Source organism: Mus caroli, chromosome 8 (assembly GCF_900094665.2).
Source record: "Mus caroli chromosome 8, CAROLI_EIJ_v1.1, whole genome shotgun sequence".
In the NCBI taxonomy this organism is placed as follows: domain Eukaryota; kingdom Metazoa; phylum Chordata; class Mammalia; order Rodentia; family Muridae; genus Mus; species Mus caroli.
This window is the reverse complement of record NC_034577.1, coordinates 30,795,134-30,808,134: the sequence shown is the minus strand read 5'-3', so window position 1 is coordinate 30,808,134 and position 13,001 is coordinate 30,795,134. Positions and strand designations below refer to the sequence as shown.

The following is a 13,001-nucleotide window of genomic DNA, read 5'->3' as shown; positions in this document are numbered from 1 at the left end:
TCAGAAGAGGCTTAACTAACTAGACTGGTTTGGCTTTTGTGACTGCTGCTGTTTTCTTTCCGTTGGAATACTTTCCCATCCTCTTTATCTCTAATTTTAGGCTCAGGTAACATCCTGATTTTCAGTGTCTTATTTTCTCTGTTCTATTCCTCCTGGAGGACCCTGGGGCAAAAGGCTAGATGGGGAGCTGACCTTTGCAGAAAAATAAGCTTTGCTATTTTGCAGAGAGAAATGATCGATGAATGGTACAGAGATGGGGCAGGCTCTAGTACTGTAATCAGGTATTTGGCCTTCGGAAGTAGTAAAAGGAAACTGATTATACAACCTCAAGACATGACCTTTTACAAACTTGAGGCTTTAGAAAATAAGGCACCTTAAAGCTATGGCACTTCTTTTTTTTTTTTTTTTTGAAGCTGTCTTAAAGTCTGTAGTTAGCACCCTAAGACCTAGTTTTCCTTAGCATATAATTGGAAGTCTTTAAGTGTTTGATATAGAGTCCCAGAAATGCATTAACGTATGTATATTGATTGATGGATGGGGGAGGGGCGCTGTACTCATGGTCTTTCTTTTTCTTAATTGCCATTCAAAGTAATGAGCTTTACAGTCCTATTTTCATCATGGGACATAAAAGCAGGATGGGGGCTGTGGGATGGATGGGGCAGAGAGGTGCTGCAGCAAAGGTCTATTTTTATCCCACTCTAGACTGCTGAGAACTAGAGAGAGGTGATGCTGTTGCATTCAGGTCCTCCTCAGTTTGACCTCTTCATCCTGGAGCGCAGATGCCCATTTTTGATTAGTTGGGAGATATTTTCTATTCCTGGGAATGAAGTACATTAATATGGAGGCTGGAGTTCCTGACAGCCCTGTCACTCGGGACCTCACATCTGCACACTCCCTGGCCTGGTTTGAGTGGTTAAAAGCCGTACTTTGCAAAAGCTTGGGCAAAAGGATTCCCCAGAGGAAATTTCACTTGACGTGATTTCTGCATCACTGAAGTGTCATCTCAAGTGCTCGGTCTGGGTGTAGGCTTGTGGAGTGTCTCCATGGAGGAGATTTCCTTCTTTCAGAGTAAAACCCTTTATTAAGTTGTCATCGCATCACAGGGGGGAAAGTGGCCTCTTTATCCCCCTCCTTAGATTATTTCTAGGAATTTTCTTTCCTAGAAAGCAGCATCTCTGTCTCCAATCTTCAACAGATTGAGAGGGTAGATAGAAAACGCCCCAAGCTTCGTTCTTTTCTTTTTTTTCTTCTTTAATAGTACTGAGAGCCAGCCACATGAGTGATTTAAGAGCTCCCTACTTTGGAATAAGCAAGAAACTCTTTGGGCAGAGGACACCATCTGGTGCCTCTGAATTCCAGCAGATTGTCCAAACTCCGGACCACACCCTTATAACAGGAAAAAGTCCCATGTGTATGTCAGCACCCTGTTCCCTGCCTCCCCAGGACTCAGAATGCCATGGGAGAAGTAAAACTTTAAAGCATACATACATACATACATACATACATATATTTATACTGATGTATAATATATACTTAAAAATATATAAAATACATATTTATATATAACACAGTATTATAGATAGATAGATAGTAATATATATATATATATATATATATATATATATATATATATAATTCTAAGAGTTTTTTTAATAGACTGGAGCGTTTTCTGTGAAAATTAAACTTGGTTTGGGGCCTGGGGATCCATGCAGAAGCAAGTGTTTAGAGTATTGTGTTCTCTGAATCATGAACATAACCTTTCATGAAACAAATCAGAGTATTGCTTCCTTAAAAAGCGGTTTATACATTTTTGGCAGCAGAAGCATCAACAAATGTACACAATGTTGGGAAATGTTCCTAAAATAGTACGGAGAGAATTCTGGATGTTAACGGTTAGGGAATATGTCCTAGAGAAGGGATGGTAGGCAGGAAGGAAATACCAGCGCAGAGGCAGACGCTTAGAGAGCCTGTAACTGTGGTATGAAACCTGAGGTTTACATGCACATACATAGATACATACATAGATACATACATAGATACATACATACATACATACATACATCTGCACTCAGATGTTACTGTTGTATCCATACTTGTTAATCCGTAAAGTGTATTTCTTGCTGTAGTTGTTAATCAAAATTATGATTACTGGAATGAAAATTAAATCAATGGTTTATCTATACAGTTATTTATTTACTGAGGGACCACACTGCCACAAAATAGGGTGGGATTTGGGGGAGATCTGTGAACGAAGTGGACAGACTTATTCTAGGAGCTTACAGAGAGGGCTCACGGAACATACACGGTACACGCTGAAGAAGAAGAAGGAAGACTAAGGGGCGTGGGTAGGGAAGCCAGGGATGCTGGATCAGTTGAGAGGGGGGTAGTGTTGGGGGCAGAGTGGGCATAGGTGGGGTGTAGTCAGCAGCCTGGCCTTAGAAGCTCCCCCATAGGGACTTCCCACTGCGAAGGGGGTCTCACTGGGGCTGACTTAACAAATCACTTGGGACTTTACAAACTCCCAGGCCCTAGAAGAACGCTTGAGAAACTAAATGATTCCAGAGACAAGGACAGAGGGTCATCAGGCCCCTGTATTGGGGGTGGAGTGGGGGATGGGAGAGGGCTGTGGCAAGCCTTTCCACCTGGCCTCCTGCTTGGCAGGAACTTAGGGCTCTCTGATCATCCCTGAAGATAGCTGGCAGCTCACCTAGTTCGGAAAGTAAAGACCAGACCGCACGAAGGAGAATATGCAGGCTGGCTTGCTTTACTTAATGCCCCACGGTGGATTTGAGTCTGCCCAAAGCCCAGACTGAGTGATTACCCTGTCTCCCAGAAGCTTCCAGAATATATGCCATAGATGCTTGGAATTTTCTTTTAAGCACCTGAGGGTAGGAATGCAGCCTCGCTCGCTGCTCTCAGAATCTTTCCTGTGATTAGATAACATTGGAGCTTAAAAAATATCAAGTAAGTATTCCATGTGACTTGGCCCTAGTTGGAATTCATCTTACATAGATAACTCCTGATAGCCAGAGTTGGCAATTGTGTGTATTTAACATTTATTCTTGCAGTTGTCAAGTGAAAGTCCTTAGTCTGCCTTTGAAGAAATGAAAATTTCAAAATTGGACTTTTTTTTTTTCCCTTTGAATTTTTACAACCAATCGGCACATGGTTCTGGTGTACAAAAAGGGAGTATTTCGGGGTGTACTTGAGTTAAGGGGGAAGTTGGTGAGGTGAAGATGGGGGCGTTTATTGAAGTCTAGAAAGAATACCAGCCCTGGATAGCCAGGGTATCCTGGGAACGGAGAGAGCTTCCACCTGGAGGCCTTTCAAGAGCTGAGAAGGCAAGCCAAGAGGCCAAGGTAGGAGAGTCCAAGGACTTGGCTAAGGGGTTGGATTGTCACTCAAAGATGATAGGAAGTTGTTGAGGAGTTCCAAGCAGCGTGGAACATAGAGAAGTACGTGATGTAGGAAATCTACACTAGGTTCCCATAGAGCTTGTTGGAGGTAAGGGTGGAGAGAGGTTTACTCAAAATCTGTTAGAGTCAAAGGGAGATTCAAGGACAAAAGAATATACTAGACCCTAGAATACACTAGTGACTGAAGAGAGACCATACTGTGGGGAGATGCAGGGGAGTCAGTCCTGCCTACATGTACATTGCTTAGAGGGCTTTTATAAAAGATGTCTGTGCTGTGGACTGGATGGTCTTTGGCATTTATATAAAGTCTTTTCAAGACTGTGTTACCACTTCTCCAGGGTTAAGAATCATTCTGGTCTCTGATATTTTAACTACCTTACTCCTTTGTGGGCCAGGATGCTTCTGCAGATGACCCCATCCATGAGCTGCACCCTCGGGGTGAAGGTGGGCTGTTACCAAAGCCATTGTGTGCATTGCTGACCTCCTTGACCTAGCGGAGAGACAGATAAGCTAACCGATTTCTTCTTCCCTTTGGAAGGAATCTGTCAGCCAGGGGCAGGAAGGAATCTTGGTTTGGATTTGAAAGCCCCACCCCCCACCCCTGTCTGCCCATAGCTCTCTGTACACAGGAACCTTTGCCCACACATCTGTCTTACTTCAGGACTTGCAAGGAATTGAGGAAAGTGCCTGCGTTTTTCTTTTTGTAGCATTCTCTGATTCCTTGGCATTTCTTTGAAGGAAGAAATATGATGAACAGGTCTATGGGGAAAGAAGGAAAGAAATCCACATGTTCCCACTGGGGAAGTATTGCAGCCTATTTAGACTGCTGGGCGGCGGCTTGATCTGCTCAGAACAGCAGAGCTCAGCAGCAGGATGGCTGGCTAAGGGACCGTCTGTAGACTTAAGGTTAAGGTGTTGGGGGAAGAAGAAAGGGGCATCCCAGCCAGCCAGGAAATGTGTAAATACGGGCTAAGGGTTCCCAGCCATGCACAAAGGGTCTTAGCGCTCATTCATCTCATGTGCAGAGCTGTGACTGGCCAGCGACTAAGCTGCTTCCAAGAAAAACTTCCCGTTTCCTCCTTAACATGTTTGCCTGTCGATTGCTTAGCAGAACCCTTGTCTGCAAGCTTCATTGTGTCGCCATTGTACTTTCAAGTCTCCGGAGGCCTTTCTGTTTTAAACCCATCATCCTCGCTGCTCTCAAAGCACCACCCACCTGCACTCAAGGTCTACCCTGGAACCAGGTGGAAGTGTTGCTAAGGAGCAGGGGGAGATGCTAAGGTCCTGGTGCACAGGCTTCTGGTGTTGGGCTCTGAGTTTTAGTACGCATGCGTACAGGCGTGCGCGCGTACACTCTTATGTACGTGCTGTGGTATGTATGCAGAGGTCAGAGTACAGCTTCCAGGCATCAGGTCTCTCCTAGGCTCCAGGACTGAATTGCACTGATCAGATTTGTGCGAGAACACTATCCACCTAGCTACCTCCCGGGCTCATTTTCAATATCTTAAACTTTTTTCACTGCTACAGTTTTTTTTTTTTTCCCCTCCAAAAGGAAAAGTTTACTCTATTCCAAAGAAACTAGCATTCTATGTGTCCCTGTTCCCTCACTCACCTGTGACATTAACCTCATTTTTTTGAAGAAAGGTGGTTAAACACTTCCATCTGTGTTTTAGGATCTTTTATCTTGAGGGTGATGTGAGCAGATATTAGGGTCAGTGTGGGGAAATGAACTAGTGTTTGGTGTTCCCAGTAGTCTCAAGTGTCTTCCTGTCTGCCTGGTTTTCTGCATGGGTGCTGGGATTTGAACTCAGATCCTCACGCTTGCAGAGTGAATGTTCTCACCCACAGAGCCATCCCCCCAGCCCACACCATTTCTTTTCTAACCGAGAAGCCCTAGAAGTGACTGCGTGGTGTCAGTTTAGGGTTGCATGAAAACATGACATTTTCTTAATGATATAAAATAACGGAGAGGAGACACAGGCCAGCCTCAGGTGTCCTTGATTTGGGACCTTAATGGATTAATGTCTGTGAAAAGTTCTTGTGGTATGTAAAGGATTACATTTATAGATGTAAAGATGGTTTGGAAAAAAATATCCTACCTCTTTCACACACCTTTCAACATGAAGCCGCTTTAGTACAAATATTGGGAATGTGCTGTAAATAGGTGTGAGACTCTAGCGCCTGATGAGGGCCTTGTATGTGCACTCTCTGACATGCCCAAAACTGAATGGATGCTTCGAATTTCTAGTTAACTTGTCACTTTTTAAGTGAAATAATAAGAAAGCAAACATTACTTTTTTAACTATTATTTAATGTCCAACAGTGTGTTCTTTAAAAATAGTCTCTAAGGACATGGAAAGAGTGAAGCATCTTAACTATCCTTTTAGGAGGCCAAGAATTTGTGGGGCTGGGGAGGTGGCTCAGTGATTTAGAGCACTTGTTGCTCTTTCAGAGGATTGTGGTTCCATTCCCAGACCTCACACGGTGGCTCACAGCCCTCTGTAACTCCAGGTCCAGGTGATCTGATATCCTCTTCTCACCTCGCTGTGCACCAAGCACACACATGGAACACAGATCTATGTGCAAGCAAAGCACCCAGACTGTATGCATGCATGTATGTATGTATGTATGTATGTATGTGTGTGTATGACTGTGTGTGTATGACTCTGTGTGTATGTGTGTATGTATGTATATGTGTGTGCATGTATATCTGTATATGTATATGTGTGTGTGTGTTTAAAAGGCCCTGCGTTTGTAAACAAGCAAGGAGAGATATTTAAGAAGGTTTGGAGGGAAGAAAAAGCAGAGGAAATGGTGTAAAATAATCTCCAAAAAGAGATAATTAAAAGATAATAGGCTTATTTGAAACAAGCAGCCTCTTTTTCTCCTGTAGCCATCTTTGGGAGACAGGAAGGCTAGGCCGAGGGAAAATGTGATTTTTAGTCTCTAAAATAAAACACTGAACTTTCATGGTTTTTTTTTTCTCTCATAATACTCTTCTAGGAGCTGTTTTACAATTTATTATTTTTTTATTAATTTTTATTTTTATTCTCTATGCATTGGGGTTTTACCTGCATGTGTGTATGTGTGAGGTTATTGGATCCCCTGGAACTGTGAGCTGCCACATGGGTGCTGTGATTCGAACCCAGCGCTCTCTCTCTCTCTCTCTCTCTCTTTCCCCCTCTCCCGCCAACCCCCTCCCCCCATTTCACAATCTTCTTTAAAACTTTCTTAATTCCCGTACTTAGACAAGACGTGAATTTAAAAAGACAAAAACCAAAACCTAGTGTGAGGCCTGGCAAGGTGGCTCGACAGGTGCTTGCCGCCGAGGCTTATGGTCTAAGATCTGGCTCTGAGATCTGTGTGGCTGGAGGCGAGTGAGACTGGACTTTCACACATTGCCCTCTGGCCTTCACATGTGACCCCTTAGCACACACACACACCTGGCAGAGGTGGTACACATCTCTGTGCACACAGTGACGCTCCGTCTTCTGCACGTCCTCCCACCAGGCTCCTCATCCCCAGGTCCAGCAGCTTGTGTTCAGTAATGCTACTTTTAGCGCCGCGCTAGGATGATTCATGAGAGCAATGTTTACCATGCTTTTTAATAACAGCCCAGGGTCATCCTCATTTCAGTTTGGGTATTAACTTAGCATGGAGAATCACAGCGTGCTTTCTCCTTGGCGTGTGCCCAGAAACGATAGTGCAACTTGCCTTAGTGATGAAAGTTTGTCAAAGATGCTTTTCCTGAAAGGAAAAGAAAATGTTATCAAAAAAAAAAAAAAAAAAAAGGGAGGCAGTGGGGAGTTGGAAATGTTAAAGCTAGTAGACAAAAGTAATATGATGTATTTATAATAGTACCCACCAGACTGACATCTGGCACGGTGGATGGAAATGAAGATGGGAATCTGGGATTGATTTAGCTGGGTTGAGGCTTTTATAAAGAAGTGAATAGCTTTAAATAACTAAGCACTCTCACGCGGGCTGAAGAAGGTGGGAAGAGGAGTTGAAAGGAATATTCCCTGTGCAAACACAGAAACTAATTAATGTGTCCCGGACCTCCTCTGTGAGTCAGTTTTAACAGGATTGTAAATACGTGCTTGAGTGAGTTTTAACACAGTCTGTCAGAGGCTCTTGGCCTCTCTGTTTATCAATACTATCTACAAGATGTTTAACCACAGGGAGCTGGGGCCTTTATTAGGCATTTAGCCTGCCAAGATGGCTGGGAACTAGTGACTTCATGCCCTCGGTTTCCTGAGGCAGCCTGAGTCTCTCTCTTCCCGGTGAATACTGTGTCCCTAAAGGCACTTGGTCATAGTGTTTGGCTGTGAAAGTGCCCAGTCCACCTGTGTCACCAGGGGCTCAGACACCTTCTACTCTAAGGTGTAAGGGTGTGCCTGGTGTGTTTTGTTAAAGCAGAAGACACTATGTCTTGTTAAGCCAACTAGGTTTCAGATAAGTTACTCGAGCCCTTCTGCACTCTCACTATGTTCCCTTTGTCCAGAAGCAGCAGGGAGTAATTCACTGCCAAGATGGACCCCATCTTGGAATTATTTTGTTTGTTTGGGTTTTTTGTTGTTGTTGGTTTGTTTTGATTTCTGCAGCAATGGGGAATCAAAACCAGGACCTTGTGCGTAGGCGATACCACATTCACTTTTTTAAAAGACTGAAATATGTATAAAATTGTAAGCCATCTGGTGTCGAGCTCCTCTTGTTGGTGCGTCTGCCTCTTGGTATATATTGCTTTACAGCACTTGTGTTCTACTGGTCTGATAGAATGAGTTTATTAATGCAGGAGAACCACGTCAGGGGATAATGTAGCTCACAAATGTGTCTGTTTGTCTCTAGAAATTGAAGCCAAGGAAGCTTGTGACTGGCTGAGAGTGACTGGTTTCCCCCAGTATGCACAGCTGTACGAAGGTAAGCCAGAATGATGGCTTATTTTAAGTCATCGTTGTCATAATACTGAGTTCATGCGCAATACTGATCTAGGAGTTATTTGGAGACATTTTGTTATTTATTCCTTTTTTTGTACTATGGGGTAAGTATCCATGACTCCAACCATTCAAAACAAAAGAAAAAGTAGACCCTTGATAATAACAGAGTTATCTTGTCCCTCTGCAAAGAGTCACCTGTGTCCTGAAAACTCTATTGGTTTTTACATACTCATTTTCTGTGATTTTATTGAAGTTCTCAAAAGTTATACTTCGTGTAATGTATACCTTTTCAAAAAGGAAGAAAGGGTATTATGTAGATTTGATTTGTTCGTGTAATATTATATACTAGGATTCCTCTGACCTGTGTGTTCCTGTAGCTCATTTTCTTATAATAGACTACTGTATAATATTCCATCAAATAAATTTAAGACCATTCTTTCTATACTCTGGTTGGTGGCCATCTCAGTTGTTTTATTCTTATAAACTATTACTTCTGAACATTGATTGGGTGGGGCTATGCTTTGTTACACGTGCAGAATAATTTAGCTTGCACACAACTGAGAAATAAGGATTCTGGTTAATGAAGGGTTGACCCCATACTCTGTTTTGTAATACACAGTTTCCCCCACAGCCTATGTGTTAGCTTTCACTCCTGCCAGTAAAGCATAGACCCTGTGTGTTCACATGTACTCGGACTTTAGATTTTACTATTCAGATGGATTAAAAAAAAAAAGAGATCTATGGATTATCACTCCATTTTCTTAATCATTAACAGTAATGAGCAGCTTTTTGTGTCAGTAGGCTATGTATTTCAGTGTCTGTGTGTCTGTGTGTCTGTCCGTCTGTCTGTCTGTCTACTTGTGTGTTTAATCAGCAAAGCCAATTGTTCTCCAAAGTTAACTATGCCTTTAAAAATGTTTATCCAGTCATGTTGGCAAGAGATTCTGAAGAAGATGGGGGACATTGAACTCTGGCCTCCCTATGCTTGTGCAAATCTGTGCATGAGCACTCCACCCAAACACACACGTTGCACATGCATTCATACACCAAGACAGGAAAATTAAAATTTAAAAGACCACTGTACAAATTTGCTCTCTTCGTCACTGTGATAAACAATATGACCAAAAACAACTGGCAGAGACAAACGTTCATTTCATCTTACAGTTTATAGGCCATCACCGAGATTAGGGTTGGAAATCAAGGCAGGAACCTGTGTGGAGGAACTGAAGCAGAGGACATGGAGGAATGCTGCTTACTGGCTTGCTTTCTTGTAGTACCCAGGACAACCTGTCCAAGTGGCCCCGCCCACCGCCACCCCCACCCCCACACTTGCCTGCAGGCCAGTCTGACAGAGGCATTTTCTCAGTTGTGATTCTCTCAGATGACCCTGGCTTGTGTCAAATTGACAGGACACTAGGGACAGAGAAAGAGCAGTCCTCTCTAACTCATCCTCTGGGTCTCTGGGTCTGTAGGCTGATGTGTACAGTGCATCCACTGAGATGTAGGAGCTGTTCCTTCGAATGGGAGACCTAGTATCTGTGCATGAAATTGTTTTATAATAATTACAGCTTTAAAGTAGTGAACTTCGTCTTATGGATTGGAAAATTTCAATTTTTATTATTTTTATTTTTTATTAAGATGTTTATAGAATATATTTTGATCATGGTTTCCTCTGCAGATCCTTCCCACCTCCCTACCCACCCAACTTCATAACTTCATATTCTCTCTCTCTCTCTCTCTCTGTGTGTGTGTGTGTGTCTGTCTGTCTGTCTGTCTATCTCTGTCTTTCTCTCTCTTTTTCTGTGTGTGTGTCTGTCTGTCTGTCTGTCTGTCTCTGTCTCTCTCTCTCCTGATACAGCTAAATTCTTTCTCCCTCCTCTTCTGTAGGGCTCCCTGAGCCCCGAGGGGAGAGATTTGATGAAGACATGCCATTTAAGGCTGAGCTCCAAGGTTTCTCACTCTGCATAATGTTTAGCTGTGAGTCTCTGTTTGTTCCCTTTTGCTTCAGAATGAAGCTTCTCCCATGATCTCTGAGAAAGGCACTGATCTATGAGTATAGATCAAAATATCATTAGAAGTCTTTTTCTTATTATTTTTTTAAGGTCAGTAGTACTTGCTTTTACCCAAGGTTCCTGGGCTCTCTAGTCTCAGATTCTTGGTCATCCAAACAGGGTCAGGCATGTGTTCCATCTCATGGAGTAGGCAGGCCTTAAGTCAAATCAGATATTGGCTGGTGATTCCCACAAGCTATGAGCCGCCATTGCCCTAGAGTGTATCTTGCAGGCAGGACACCACTGCAATTCAAAGGGTTTGTAGCCGGACAGGCATTTACGTTCCTCTTTTGGCAGGGTACAGAGTACCTTCTTATACCAAAGACACTAAAACGGACAGGTGACTCTGGATTTTGACATCCTGGAGTAGCTTACTGTCCCTCAATTCCACAGCCTATCTGAAATTTCTCATCATCCTCTTATTTGATGTTTTAACACTCTCCTTAATGTGGTGGAGTTTCTTGCCTTCAGACAGAACTCCTGACCTTCTAAAAGGGCGTTGGAGATGGAAGCTGGAACAGGACTTGTGACTTTTCTAATTTACAGCTCTCCTGGAGATAAAGCTAATTGGCTTTGCAGCGGTGGGCTTTTGTTTTCCTCTTTAAGAATTCCATTTCCTTCAGTTATGTCCGTTTGGGGTGCTGATGTGCTACTGGGTGGCACCTTCTTGTGCCTGTTGGTTTTGGTAAATCCAATTTCCAGCCCCTTTCTTACTCCAGTCTCCCGGTTTGGTACCTGGGGACCTGCCCAGGTCATCTGAAGCATACGCTGACTTTGGAGTGCGCCCTGCTGAGATCTAGGCAGTCATTTCCCACCTCATCCTGCCCGTGCCAGGTTAACAAGCCATACTCACACGTTGAGCGTAGCAGCCCACAGGTCCATTTGGAACCTGCATATTGATACTTCCTGCCTCTAAACCCAACCCGGAAGTTGGGTTCGGAGTGCACTTCTGTCGTCATCAAAACCATCGTCTTTTAAGAACCAGTTCCTTCAGAAAACCTTCTGAGCAAGTAAGAGAAAATTGAGTTCTTGGATTCCTCCTCCAAGCCATCACTGGATGTTTTTAGAAGACAGAACCGTTCATTTGGATCAGAAAAGTGACCTTAAGCACCGCACAGGAAGTTAGAACTGGCTAAAATAGCTTGGTTGCTTTTCCACGTAGGCGTAACAGACAGAAATAATACTTTGCATTCACATTTCTAGGTTTCATATTATATATTACCTACAGATATAGTCTCTGATTTGGGCTTATTGTTTAGTAAACTCTGAGTCCCCCAAAGGCTGGGCTATGTGGTCCCGGTTCTGTTTAGTAATTCACATTCATATTCATGGTTAGTCTTCACTGTGTGGTCATCCCTCTGTCTACTGATGAAGAAGTATAAGCTTGGAATACCATGGTCCGTGCACATCTTTGTTAGTCACTGAGCTGAAACTGTGTGCTGGGTCGGCATATATTATTCATCAGGGTAAGAGTAAGCTAACCCTTGCCTCCAGAAGAAAGTCCTAATGCTGAGATAGCTTTCCCAATTGTTTTTGAAAAGCTGCTGTAAATGTTATCCCTAAAAACAGGGATGCCTTAGGAACGAGGAATTCTGTGTCATTCTGTAAAACCAGTGATTATGAGTTAGAAAATGTTGAAGTCAATCTCTCAACTCAGGAACAAGGGCATAACCAGTTAGCTACAACTCCCAACCCTCACCAGGCCTAGCCAGCGGTAGCGGTAGCGTTTCCTCTTCAGAGCTCAGGGGAATTGTGTAGGTGATGGTGATGGTGATGATGGTGATAATGATGGTGATGATGATGATAATCCTGTTGGGATAATGGCTTCTGCCCCTTGGTGACCCAGAGGAAGCGCACTTGTGATACTGTGTCTGCTTTTTACTGGGAAACCCAGAAATCAACATCGATAACTGGACTGCACAGGAGGGTAGCTTGCTTTTTACCCAGTGGAATTTTGGAGCGATGGTCATATTTCCGTCGTTCCTGGATGTCTTCCTTCTTCCTGGTCTACAGGATGTGTTTATCCATGGGGTTTCACTGTCATTATGGCTGGTCTGAAACCTTTATGTGTACTGTGCTAGCTTGAAATTCAGATAAAAAAAAAAAAGCCGAGCGGTAGTGGCTCACGCCTTTAATCCCAGCACTTGGGAGGCAGAGGAAGGTGGATTTCTGAGTTCCAGGCCAGCCTGGTCTACAGAGTGAGTTCCAGGACAGCCAGGGCTACACAGAGAAACACTGTCTCGAAAAACCAAAAAAAAAAAAAAGAAAGAAATTCAGAGATCTACCTGCCTCTGCTGTGATTAAAGGCAGGTGCCAGTATCATAATTGTCGGGATATTTATTTTCATACCTAGAACCAAGGAGCATTTTTTAAAATTTTTCTTTTCTTTTCTTTTCTTTTTTCTTTCTTTTTTTTTTTTTTTTCAAATTTAAGATAGAGAAAGCCAGGCATGGAGGTGTATGCTCCCCCCTTTTTTTAACGATTTTTTTTTTATATGAGTACTCTGTAACTGTCTTCAGACACACACTTAGAAGAAGGCATCGGAACCCATTACATGTGAGCCACCATGTGGTTGCTGGGACTTGAACTCAGGACCT

The 13,001-nt window shown here is 43.2% G+C and overlaps 1 protein-coding gene across 4 annotated transcripts in view; it reads left to right on the top strand.

Annotated features, from left to right (window-relative positions):
* Dlc1 (DLC1 Rho GTPase activating protein) overlaps positions 1-13,001 on the top strand; it is a 398,567-nt gene that overhangs the window by 359,569 nt on the left and 25,997 nt on the right. For all 4 annotated transcript variants that reach the window (XM_029480999.1, XM_021169372.2, XM_029481000.1 and 1 more), the window contains one exon: positions 8,265-8,336. In XM_029480999.1, coding sequence (XP_029336859.1) covers positions 8,265-8,336 — 72 coding nt within the window. The remainder of the gene's footprint in view (positions 1-8,264; positions 8,337-13,001) is intronic.